At 37.9% G+C, this 13,396-nt stretch overlaps 1 protein-coding gene across 1 annotated transcript; it reads left to right on the top strand.

The window, feature by feature from the left end:
- Window positions 1-477: 477 nt before the first annotated feature.
- On the top strand, window positions 478-11,989 carry LOC127641335 (U6 snRNA-associated Sm-like protein LSm3). Its single transcript, XM_052124297.1, has 4 exons — window positions 478-546; window positions 3,827-3,937; window positions 4,167-4,262; window positions 11,553-11,989. The coding sequence occupies exons 1-4, from the start codon at window positions 526-528 to the stop codon at window positions 11,631-11,633; spliced, it is 309 nt and encodes a 102-aa protein (XP_051980257.1). The 5' UTR covers window positions 478-525; the 3' UTR covers window positions 11,634-11,989.
- Window positions 11,990-13,396: the final 1,407 nt, after the last annotated feature.

Below are 13,396 nucleotides of genomic sequence, written 5' to 3'. Positions count from 1 at the left end.
GGGGAAAAGAGTTTTGTAAAACAAGCAGAGTTTATCTGCACATATTTGGTCTCTAATTTGTCATGTACGATGGGTTTAACTTTCCACTCTGAATTTTCCATTAAAATGCCAATTAAAGTGTCTCAACGCCGCAAGACGAAGCATAAACAGCAATGTCACATGACACATGTTAACGTTCTCAGCGCTGGCGAGGAAAGACCAGTTACACTCGTTTGTGATTAATGGTAAAGGATTTTTTATTTTTATTTTTTTAAGAATTTCATTGCGATATCCTAGACAGATACCAATTTATATATCAAGTACAACTCTTTGGATTTAATTATTTGTAAAATGTTTATATGTTAGTGTAGAAATTTCTTCAATAAGCCAAAAAAAAAAAACATCTTGAGAGGATTCGGCTTTTTTTTTTTATCCAACAAGCGCCCCCTGGAGGAATAAACATTTATGGTTCACAGGAAAAACTCACATTTGCCGCCCAGTGATTTGCTGGTGCACGAAGTAGTGCATTTCGGGTAACTTTGAAACATGGCGGACGAAGCTGAGCAGGTTTGCTTTTTGTTTTAACGTGTGTTTATATTTGCGAATTGTATCGTTGGCAATGCGTTTGCATTACGATTTCGATATCTTTTAACTACATGTACGTTATACAAGACCTTATATTTGTAGATTATGCATAATATAACATATACACACTGGCTGCCAACAGTTTGGAATAATGTACAGATTTAGCTGTTTCGGAAGGAAATTGGTACTTTAATTCACCAAAGTGGCATTCAACTGATCACAAAGTATAGTGAGGACATTACTGATGTAAAAAAACACCACCATCATTATTTGAAAAAAAAAAAAAAATCCTTTTTTGATCAAATCTAGACAGACCATATTTCCAGCAGCCATCACTCCATCTCCTTATCCTTGAGTAATCATGATAAATTGCTAATTTGGTACTAGAAAATCACTTGTCATTATATCAACAGCTGAAAGTTATTACAATGAAAAAACTGAAAAACTGCACCATCTCTATTTGAAAAAAGTCATTTTTGATCAAATCTAGACAGAAGCCATCACTCCCAACACCTTATCCTTGAATAATCATGCTAATTTGGTACAAGAAAATCACTTAATCAAACACAGCTGAAAGCTATTACATTAAAGCTTAACATTGTCTTTGTGTTCGTTTTTGAGTTGCCACAATATGCAATAGACTGACATGTCTCAAGATCAATATTAGGTCAAAAATAGGAAAAAAGAAAGAAACAGCTTTCTCTAGAAACTTGTCAGTCAATCATTATTTTGAGGAATGAAGGATATAAAATGCTTGAAATTGCATATTTCATACAAAGGTGTACACTACAGTCTTAAAGACAAAGGACAGCTGGCTCTAACAAGGACAGAAGAGATGTGAAAGACCAGATGTGCAACTAAACGAGGATAAGTACATCAGAGTCTCTAGTTTGAGAAATAGATGCGTCACATTAGGGTTGTGCCGATGGACGATATCATCGTCCATCGTGATGGCTGACCAACATCACGATGTAGAGCAACGTTTAAAGGGGTCATGACATGGGTTTTTTTATTGTATTATTATGTTCCCTTAGGTGCAATTATAGTATTAATATATTTTTTTTTAAGAAAAACTTTTAAAATCTAGTGATTTATGACCTTTTCCCACCCTGTTTCTCATCCTCTGATTCAAACAGTCTGTTTTGGGGGCGTTTTCCATTTAAGACTTCAGTGTTAACGCCCACTGTTATGATTGGCTAACGCCAGTGCCTATGTATCAATTATTGACGCTCCCAGCCAGAACAATATGCAAGTAAACTAAGTAAAAACACTGTGATTATTCATAATGAATGAAATTGCGCTTTAAAAAGTAGTTTAAAGTTTAAAATAGATTACTTACAGTTTGCGTCGTCGTTGTTCCCAGAATAGTCGGCACGGACTTATCTTTGAGCAACAGTTTTCTGGCAAAGCCAGCATCATATTGAGATTTGTTCTCAAAACAGTCATCCTTAAAATGTACAGAACAAACGCTTAAGTTAACACTGCCGTGACTGGGACGTCCGCAAAAATAAACTGCATCCATTTTTCCCTGACGTCTGGATCTTTCGGCAGCTTATTCAGAGGTTTTGTTTGACCACAGCTAGGAACAGCACATCTGTGTGGCATCGTAATTTTCCTGTGCACAAGTAGCCTCTGTCAGAGCTCGCTGTCCATCGACTGAACACTTGTGAGGCGACGGCGATACTGAAATGAGCGTAGTTGTCTTGCGCTTAAAGCGTAGTTATCTTGTGCTGGAGGCGGTCATATGCAAACGCTGGTACGTCACTTCTAACCGTCACGTCACTTCTAACCATGAATCCAGAACGAGCTGTATTTTGAGCTTGATTAAATAAATGATTCGTTTAGAATGGGGAGGACGTCTTAAAATATTAAACTTGCAGGACGTTTTAATGATACAAAGACCTCTTATATACCAAAAGATCAAGGCAAATTTGGTTTCTCATGTCATGACCCCTTTAAAAAATAATATGCAAAATCGAAGCTCCGCAACGGATGGCGAAAAATGCGTAAAGAAGTCTAATATCTTTCACCATAGACCATGTTTAAATTTTGATGTTTCTGGCCAGAAATACAAACATATTCACTTTATCTGGTTTTAATAAGCTGCGGATTGGAGTAACTACACTACCCGCTGTGCTGAAGACCCGCTCTGATGGAGTACTGGTAGCATATATGCAGATATTTCCGTGCTAATCTTGCCATGAACGGAAACCTTTTGTCGTTCGTTTTCCACCAAGTCAGCGGGTCCTCTTCCCCATCAATGGCCATTTCCTGCAGGTACATGGTCATTTCTGCCTCGACCTTTTGCTCATCAGTGAGTAAAATAACGAAATTATAGTTTTTAAGTGGAAAATAGTATTTATGTAAAGAGATATATTAAAATAAATAGTGCACAACTCTTCTTAAGTGAAAGCTAAAAAAAAAATGCTTCGTGTCGTGCAACCTACTGATAAAGCACCGACGAGTCATTAGTTGGGTTAGTAAAATAACGAAATTATAATTTTTCATATAATTTTTGAAAATGATATGAAATTATATACCCACCCCCACCGACGATATCATCGTCCATCGCGATGTTTTACTGTCAACATCCTCAACTGCCAATTTAGGGGACATCGCCCAGCCCTACCTCACATGTCCTCAGCTGACAGCTTCATTGAATTCTACCCGCTCAACACCAGTTTCATGTACAACAGCAGTAAAGAGAAGACTCAGGGGTGCAGGTCTTATGGGAAGAATTGCAAAGAAAAAGCCACTTTTGAAACAGAAGATCAAAAAGAAAAGGTTAGAGTGGCAAAGAAACACAGACATTGGACAACAGATAATTGGAAAGAGCGTTATGGATCTTAACCCCATTGAGCTTTTGTGTGATCAGCTAAACTGTAAGGTGCGTGAGGCAGCCACATCTATGGTAAGTGCTACAGAAAGTGTGGGGTGAAATGTCACCGGAGTATCTGGACAAACTGACAGCTAGAATGCCAAGTATCTGCAAAGCTGTCATTGCTGCACGTGGAGGATTTATTGATGAGAACTCTTTGAAGTAGTTTAAAATGTTTAGAAAATGTCTTCAAATTATAATAGTAATTTTTCACGTTATTAATGTCCTGACTACACATTGTGATCAGTTGAATGCCACTCTGGTGAATAAAAGTACCAATTTCTTTCCATAAGTGCAAAATCTGAACATTATTCCAAACGTTTGGCCCCCAGTGTATATATGCAAATTTGTATTATGCTTCTAATATGAATGAATCTTTTACAGCCACAGGCCACCAACACTGTGGAAGAGCCTCTGGATCTCATCCGTTTGAGTTTGGATGAGAGAATCTATGTGAAGATGAGGAATGACAGAGAGCTGCGTGGCAGACTGCATGTGAGATTGAAGCTGCTTGATTATTTCTGCTTATTGATGAAAATACCCCCGGTCTTTGCATTAATTACATTTTAACAGCATCCATAATATGTTGTTTTGGCCCATATGATGTAGCGGACTCCTGGGCTAGTTGTCACAAGGGGCTAAATCTTATAAACCATATGGTATTGTGTAGGGGTGTAAAGATATATAATTTTAATGAACAAGAAACATATTTTTATGAATGCAGGCCTATGACCAGCACTTAAACATGATCCTCGGAGATGTTGAAGAGACAGTGACGACAGTAGAAATTGATGAGGAGACGTATGAGGAGATTTACAAGGTAATTTTATATATTGCAGTTTTTTTTCATTTGATACATTCATATGTTGGTCAACTGTTACATTATCTTGATAATATTAATGTAGCCATCCATATGAATATTAAGTAATAAAAAATCAATGAGAACGTTTACATGCAGAAACCAATAAACTATGCAGATATAAACGTTAAAGTATTTTTGATTAAAGGTGCTGTAAGTGATTTTAGCCGTTTCTAGAATTTCCACAAGTTGAGCCGTTGGATTAGCCACGACCCCTTTCCAAAACCCAGCACTCCAAAGCAGAAATGGTTAAAATCAACAGCAGCAAAATAATGCACTCAACTGTTATGAGCAAGATGGCATAAAAATGGAATTAAGCCTCAATAATTCGCTGCAACTACAAAACAATGAGAACGGGAAAAATTATTGATGGGCAGAAAACTTCATTAGCCACTTTGCCATGAATGGGCCATTGCGAGCCAGGGCTATCAACTAGCCAATATCCTTGGACCTTGTGCCACAAGACCAAAATCGATCTGTGTTCCCACCATCGGGCAAATTACTCCACAGCGTGCTCAAATAACAATGATCTCTCCACCAGTGCATGTGCGCGGAGAGGTGATAATTCCACCTGAACGGATAGCGCCTTTTGGAGATTCCTTTTCGCTCGCTCAAGCCGCTCAGTGCTGCTCGCTCAACCCAGAATGCACTTTGGTATATGCTGGTTTGGGAATCTATGAAATAAGCAATAGGCCTAAGGGTGGTCATACATTGTTTTAGTGAAGTTGCAAAACTTATAGCCTGCATAAATGCAAAGTATAAATCAAAGTTAAGAATGAGGAAATTATTAGAGATTATTAGAGATTAGCACCTCTAAATCTGAGGCCATGGTTCTCAACAGGAAACCGATGGAGAGCGTACTCCAGGTAGGGAAGGAGGTATTGCCCCAAGTGATGGAGTTCAAGTACCTCGGGGTCTTGTTCACAAATGAGGGGACAATGGAGCGGGAGGTTGGCCGGAGAATCGGGACAGCGGGGGCGGTATTGCACTCGCTCTATCGCACCGTTGTCACGAAAAGAGAGCTGAGCCGGAAGGCAAAGCTCTCGATCTACCAGTCAATTTTTGTTCCTACCCTCACCTATGGTCATGAAGGCTGGGTCATTACCGAAAGAACTAAGTTGTGAGTACAAGCGGCCGAAATGGGCTTCCTCAGAAGGGTGGCTGGCTTCTTCCAGGGTGAGGAGCTCAGTCATCCGTGAGGAGCTCGGAGTAGAGCGCTGCTCCTTTGCATTGAAAGGAGTCAGTTGAGGTGGTTTGGGCATCTCGTAAGGATGCCACCTGGCCGCCTTCCTAGGGAGGTGTTTCAGGTACGTCCAGCTGGGAGGAGGCCTCGGGGAAGACCCAGGATTAGGTGGAGAGATTACATCTCCACACTGGCCTGGGAACGCCTTTGGGTCCCCCAGTCCGATCTGGTTAATGTGGCTCAGGATAGGGAAGTTTGGGGCCGCCTGCTGGAGCAGCTGCCCCCGCGACCCAACTTCGGATAAGTGGTTGAAGATGGATGGATGGATGGTATTTGATTGGTAAAGATCTCTCATTCTCACATAGAGAATTTCATAGCAGAATTATCTCACTTAAACGACCATCTGTTTCTTTCGGTTTCTGCTTCAGGATAAAGTGCACAAAACTTCTGGTCAGTTTCCCAAATTCAAATCCACACCATAACGATGTGAAATGTAAAAACTGACTCTAGCGGTTGCGGATAGTATCTTCGACATCGCTTGCTGCTTTCATGCTCAGAGAAAAAAAAGCCATGTTTGAAACACTTTTCTTAAAGGCAGTGTCATTTTTTTTATTAATTTTTATTTGTTTTGGGATCATTAAACTTCTCAGATCTCATCTAATAAAAATATATATATATATATATATATATATATATATATATACTGTATTGTACAAATTCTCACTTAATGCAGGACGAATATTTTTATTTGTTAAATTCATGGTTAAACCCTGCTGTACATATAAACAGCGCATGCACAACACATGATCGTTTGATGCATATAAAGTCCAGATTCACTTTATACTGCTTTAAATGTATCAAGGAAAAACAAATGAGGGCACAAAGTATCTGCTAACATAATAATTATATTATTATTATCCACAGTCCTTTAGATTGCATACTGTTCGTACTTATAAAATTGAAGGGAATATTAATCAAGCAACAATACTGAAAAGAGAATAATAAAAATCACTGCTCTTTTCTGAATAACATAATATGCCCATTAATACTGAACACAAAATTAGGATGAGAAATTTCTCATTTTAATATACAGGCCCAAAGTCTGATAGCATTAAATCGGAAGCCTGATGTATCAAATCTACAGTAGCCAAATAATCATTCCATGGAGACAACACAACTGAAGAACAATTGTGAATTTCACTTTTACCTGTATTTCCTGGTACCAGTCCATGTTTTCATTACTGCCATAAATGACTCCCGAATAGTCGTCTGATTTCATTTAACACAACATGAGATCTTTTGAAACACAAATGATGACACGGGAGAGCAGCACTGCAGCTCGCACTTGATTGAGGAGAGGAAGAAAGAACAGCTCACAGTCCAGATGCACTCCAAACTTTCCAAACCGATTAAGGTGATGTAGATCGCAGAGTGTTATAATACAAAAATGCAAAATAAGTGAGCAGTGTTGGCGTGAAATAAAGCAGAGCCATACCTGGTGTTACGCTTGAGCAAAACATGCCTGTCAGAGCATCTAAAAAGGAAACACTGTGCTGTAATTTACTGTATTTAATGCATCCTATAATAAATAATAAGGAAGCGGGCTATAAATAAGCACAAACTCAGAAAAATGGCATTTGTCTGTGCGGCCTGTGCTTATAAGTCGCGTGAAAAACTGCACGAGAGAGTTTCAAACTTCTCCCAGCTGATACACTGTTTCGCGCGGAGATGCTCATCACTGGCGCACGCTTGCTGCAGCTAGATTTTGTTTAAAGTGATTGTTCGCGTTATAGTGAATTATAATATGAGTGTCACGTGTTTATCTTATGGTGAAGAATATCGTCTATACGCAGCTCTGTAAAGAAGCTCTGGTTTGTTTTCTAATATAAATATCTAAAACTCCTCATGTACATTTTCTTTAGCAGCTATACTGCAGAGGAAAAAATTGCCATTGGAGAATTTTGATATATATATATATATATATATATATATATATATATATATATATATATATATATATATATATATATATATTTCACAAGCTGAATAGTCTGTTAAGAGCTAATGATTAGAGATGTCTCTCTTATAAAGTAAAGGTTTGTTTTTAAAAATGTGTAAGAATTACACGTGTATGAATATTAATTTGCCCATTTTCTAGAGTCGTTACAGTTATTCGGACTTGTTGCACAGTGAACAGGAAGAAGATATAGAGGCTGCTAACTGGTTTAAAAACAAATTAAACAACAAATAAACATGCAAATACATGATACATGACACGAGTTGTGACAATCAGACATTGTGTTGAGTGATAGAGACTGTTTGAGCAATCATGAGTGCTTTTAGCTTTACTCTCTTTAACATGAGCGCTCTCTGTGTCAGTCAAAGACGTGCACTATTCAGGTGCTCTCAATATCTCATCAGTCACTCATCCCAATTTAAATCAGATGTTGGTCACAATACCACTAATAATAAATATAACTGTTTAACCTTCAATAACTACACTGCATCTTCATGCATTTGCTTATTAATTAGCGATTTGTGTTACAGCAAAACTCAAAAATAGACCATAGATATGAATGGTTTCTCATTGGAGCAGTTTTAGAGCTTGTTATATATTTTTCTTATTTTTTAATGGATCTCTGTGATGCTTTCATGGTTTTTACTGGTTGCCAGTATGTCACTGGCATTTTGATATTGACAACAGAACTATTAATAACCGTTTCCTTACTGTTGAACTTGGGCCTGTTCAAGTGTAACTGTTTGAATTTGTTTTTATAGAATAAATGTTTTGTTGTGACTATTTAAGTCCAAGCTATTTACACCATTTGTAAATGCGTGTAAGATTATATTCATCCATACAGAAATGTATTTTTGTACCTGAATTTTAAAGTTAAAATAAGCTTTTACACCATTCTTAGAAGTTGATTTTATATTTGAGTTTTATAAAAATGCTAGCTGCACTAAGTTAAATGCATTAAGCTGAAGAAATCTTTTAGTTACTTTGTTTACAAACCAAAAAACTCTGCAGCTCTATCTAGAGTCTAGACAAATACAAGGATCGGATCGGGACTCTGTGTCAGCAGATATTTCGGGACATCCCTACTAATGATTAATCATTGCAATACTTGCCCGAATAGTTGAATAATCTTTCTTATAATCGTTAGATTAGTCGATTTATAAAAATAAATGTTAGTTGCAGCCCTATTGTAGAGGCAAGTTTGATGATAAATAAAGGTCATTTAGAACTGAAAAAATTAGAGATGCACCGATTGACCGGCCAGGTACCGGAATTAGCCGATTTTCCACATGCTCGGCCCGGACCGGTAACCGGCCAGTCAGCCTCACGTCTTACCGATTCCAAGCCGGTCCGTTTTGTTGCCAGCGGCGCAGGCAATAACGTCACAGCCGCATGTAAACATGTCATTGGCGTGGAAGATCTTCACTGTGAGTGAAGAATACATAAAGTTCGAAATGTGTAATAATTGTAAGGCTAAATTAAACCGTGGGGGAACCACCACAATAACTTTCGGAACAACAAACCTAATTAGACATTTAAAACACCATCACCCAGCTGAACATGCCCATTTTAAAAAAGAAGCTAAAAAGTGAAAGCGGCTAAAGCTAGCCAGAGCTCAGAGCCAGCCACAAGTCAGCAGCCTCTCCTATCCTTGGAATGAGCAGCGAAAAGACCAAAGCAATTACGAGGAAAATTATGGAATTCATGGCCGTGGATGACCAGCTGTTCTCTATAGTTGAGGACAGAGGGATCAGAAATCTGATAAATTTCCTCGATACAGAGTAGGAGGTACTTTCCGACGTCGCGTTGCCCGAGTTGTTTAATCTCGTGTCATGTAACACACGCAGCCTGTTATCTGTCAACATTTGGGTACACAAATCCGGGAGAGGGGAAGTGGGGTGCTGGATGGCAGAGGCAGGCTAAATACTGTAGAAATTGTGCCGTTGTGATTTAATGTGCTGAGTAACGTAATTTTTCCCACCATGTCCGATATTAAAATCAGTGCGACACACACTGCAAAAGGCGTGGGCATTGTTGATATGGCTTCGGGATATGAAATTCAATTCTTCCATCCAGCTGTTGTTAAATGTACATTTTATATTTTGTTTTTTATCACCGGAGCACCTGCAGAGTCTTCTCCTCCCCTCTACCAGTGGTGCTTGATTTAACATCCCGCGTCTACTGCCTGCGCAGATATCAACAGCGCATATGGGGTTGTAGGTTGCCAGATTGAGGTCATACATGATTTGTAATTTGTATGACGTGTCGATTGTGTGAGTAGGATGCGTTTCATTCAAGATCTGGCAACTGGACCACCTTGAAATAATATATTGATTTGAATATTCATATAACGTGGTTTGGGAGAAATAACAAAATGGGAGACTCCCGGGAAAAACGGGAGTGTTGACAGGTATGCAAGCCGTTCCCAGAAGCAGTGCTCAGTTTAACAACTGATATTTGTACATCTAATGTAAGTTGAGCGTATTGGACACTTCAGTTTTTCAGATCTTTGGAATTGTTTTGTTAGATGAGTAATAAAGAGAAAAATGTCCATTTATAAAAATAGTGGAAAATGACATCTGTTATATAAAGCAACTCATTTGCAGTTAATTGTTATTTCTACCTTTTTCCAGTCACAGAGCACTTTATTTTGAGAGTTGTTTAAGTGAGAGAAGATCCTGTAACTTAGTGCAATTTGGGGGAAATTGTAATGTTTAATCATTTATTTTATTATGAAAATAAAATGTAGCATTGAAGAAGGGTAGATTTTGTTTGTATATGTGGTCAATAATAGTTCTTAGAAAGAAAAGCGTGTATCGGCAGGTCACACTTGCAAAAAATCGGAAATCGAAATCGGCCAAGAAAATTGCAATCGGTGCATGTCTAGAAAATTTTTAAGGCATTATTTGAAGATGTTCAATGGCATGTGTGCTAACAGATAAATATTTGACTGATTACAAATGATAACGAAGGTCTAGTGGAACCGATTATCTAACAGCTGTTGTAAACCAGTTCAAAATATATGGCGAGATATAATATACTAAAACACAATAATTATGTAATATGTGTACATTACTAATCATTGGATAATTTAATAAATGTCACTCTATAGCCTATATTTCACCCAGAGGGGCACCTCCGCCCATGTGGGCAAAGGAGCAGTTGCTCGGGCCACTGTAGCTACCCCTTGGGTACGTGCTTGTGATCAAGTATACTACAGAGAAATTTAATGTCGGAGCAGGATTTGAGCAAACACTTTTTTTTTTTTACCGTGAACGGTACTTTAGCGGCCGTGAACGGTACTTTAGTGGCCATTAGCGGTTTAGCGGAGTGCACGTGCGTGGAGCGGGTTATTGAGTGGAGTGTCACACCACTCCGTTCTGCTCACATACTCAGCTCTCCACTAACAGTGGGAAGATGCTTCGGCACACAGTCTATGAAAGTTCACTGAACCATGGAAAGTAATTTCTTCAGGCACCGCTTTGTCCATTGACCATTTTAACTGATTTGCACTGTGCCTGCATTTTTATATATTATTTTCCCAAACCTGTACAGTTGTGTGCTGGATACACAATCTGTGAAGTTCGGCAAAACTTTGCATTTGACATTGAACCCGCCTCAATTCTTGGTTGGCCTCATTTGGCCAAAGGGTAATCGGCGGGCCAAAGACCACTGTCCCTGAGAAAGCTCCGAGCAGGCACAATGAAGCACCGGAAGTTACTGTGGCAACGCATCTGACCCTGGCACATGCTAGCATGCCCTCATTTGGCCCAATATTGGTAACGCGGCTATTGCCCACAGTCCATGGACCAATGTTTGTTTGCTGTTTACAAAGTCTAGAGCTGTCACCAAGACCAGTGAGATATTATAGGACACTTATTTCATTAATATCTTTCAGTGAGTAGTAAAGTTTTGTATACCTTTCCTTGAAGAATTAATTTACAGCACCTTTAACCCAGTCTTTAATCTGTAATGTAAATCGTTGTAGGGTTTAAACCTGCAAACACAGTCTTATCATGCCTATTTTCTCTGTATTATGTTTGTTTCACAGTCAACGAAGCGCAACATTCCCATGCTGTTTGTTCGAGGGGATGGAGTCGTGTTAGTTGCCCCACCGTTAAGGGTTGGATAAATTCCTTTGACTGTGCACATCTTATCCTCAACGTTTTGCATTGGACTTTTCTTCAAGTGGATGGACTTTTAAGTCGATGACATTTTTGTTTTTGATCTACAGTGTTCATGGAGTAAATCTGTTCATTTTGAAATGAAACCTTTTAATTTAAGTATTGGAAACCCTGGAGGCATAATCCGTTCAGGTGTCACTGTGTTTTTTGGTTCTTATTAAATTGCTTGCTTTGATCTTTTTCCAAATACTGATATTTTCACGAATGTAGTAATAATAATAATACTAAGAACAATCCTTGTTTTGATCTGTAGTGCAAAAAAAAAAAAAAAAGTTTTCTACCAAATATCTGTTGTGATGGTTAGTATTATTCACAAAAAGTGCATCAATCCACAGTTTTTCTGAGCAACCTCGATGATTGTTTTCTGTTTCAGGTCTTATTAAGAAGCAATGTAAAAACTACCAAAACAAGCAATCCAGATGGAGAACAACAGCTATTTAAGTGTTAGTTTGATAAAAAAATTCAGGCTCAAATTGTGCAGTTGTTGAGTGTCATAAAAATTATTTTTTATTTCGGTTTCAATACAAGCTAAGCTCAATCAACAGCATTTGTGGCAAAATCTTGATTAACACAAAAATTTATTTTGTCTTGCCCCTCCTTTTAAAAAGAGAAGAAAAAAAATATGGTGTACAGAGAGGCAGTTACAATGGAAGTGAAGGGGGCCAATCCGTAAACGTTAAAATCCTCACTGTTTCAAAAGTATAGCCACAAGACACAAACAATATGTGTGTTAACATGATTTTAGTGTGATAAAATCACTTGCTAAACTTTTTTGTGTAAAGTTATTTTACAATTTATTAACTTGATTGATGATATATGTCAACAAACCCTAAAATGACTGTGAAAAAATATGCTTTAAACAAATTTACAGCTCAAATAATACACGAGTTTTAACAGAAGAATTAATGGAAGTGTTTTTATAAAATTATAAGCTTCACATTTCTGGCTTAAACCCTCTAACAATTGGCCCCATTCACTTTCATTCTTTGATTTTTGCTTTCTCTAAAGAAAATGAGGGATGTGTCAAAATGAATTTTTGTGGTAATCAACATTATGCCACAAATGCTGTCGATTTAGCTTAACTTGTATTGAACCCGTAATATACCTTTTAAGTAGTAAATTATATCAATGTAATCAACCTCAGACCATTGCTTAATGTCATCTACCCCCTCAGGTAAGGCACTGTCAAAAAACTCATTGTAACTCACTCTCTTTTAAATGTATTACTCTAAACATCATATCCACTAATAACATATGCTGATGCGAGTAAATGCACTGGAGACCGGAAATTGAAAAACAGATGTCTGTTATCACGTTCAGATAAAATGAGAATAACTTGACATAAAAGGTGCACTCAGAATATCTTTGTTATGTCTTGCACTGACACCTAGTGGTGTGGATGCAGCATCATTCAAACACAATAGTTTTCAGTTTCTGATGCCATTGTAGAAATTCACTATTCACAGTCCGCCATGATTAATTTTATCCATGAATGAAAAAGTCCAATAACAGGACGGTTACTGAGATAAAGCGAGTAGTATTCAGCTGGTCATGTGATCCCAATATGGCAGCCCTTATGAAGGGACCCTCTCCATGTAGAATAAAACAGCTTTTATAATGTTACTGATATGACTGGAGTCTTCATATCATATGAGTGCTCATGATTTTATACACGTTTCAAAATTACTATTCATTACATTAGATGTGAAAC

This window comes from Xyrauchen texanus, chromosome 50 (genome assembly GCF_025860055.1).
Source record: "Xyrauchen texanus isolate HMW12.3.18 chromosome 50, RBS_HiC_50CHRs, whole genome shotgun sequence".
Classification (NCBI taxonomy): domain Eukaryota; kingdom Metazoa; phylum Chordata; class Actinopteri; order Cypriniformes; family Catostomidae; genus Xyrauchen; species Xyrauchen texanus.
This window is presented reverse-complemented; position numbering and strand designations above follow the sequence as displayed.

What these genes read in the sequence shown, in the direction of transcription:
- LOC127641335 (XM_052124297.1), top strand. Translation starts at nt 526, where the DNA reads ATGGCGGACGAAGCTGAGCAG. An exon ending in TGGCGGACGAAGCTGAGCAG is followed by an intron (nt 547 to 3,826) that starts GTTTGCTTTTTG and finishes AATCTTTTACAG; the next exon opens with CCACAGGCCACCAACACTGT. An exon ending in AGCTGCGTGGCAGACTGCAT is followed by an intron (nt 3,938 to 4,166) that starts GTGAGATTGAAG and finishes TTATGAATGCAG; the next exon opens with GCCTATGACCAGCACTTAAA.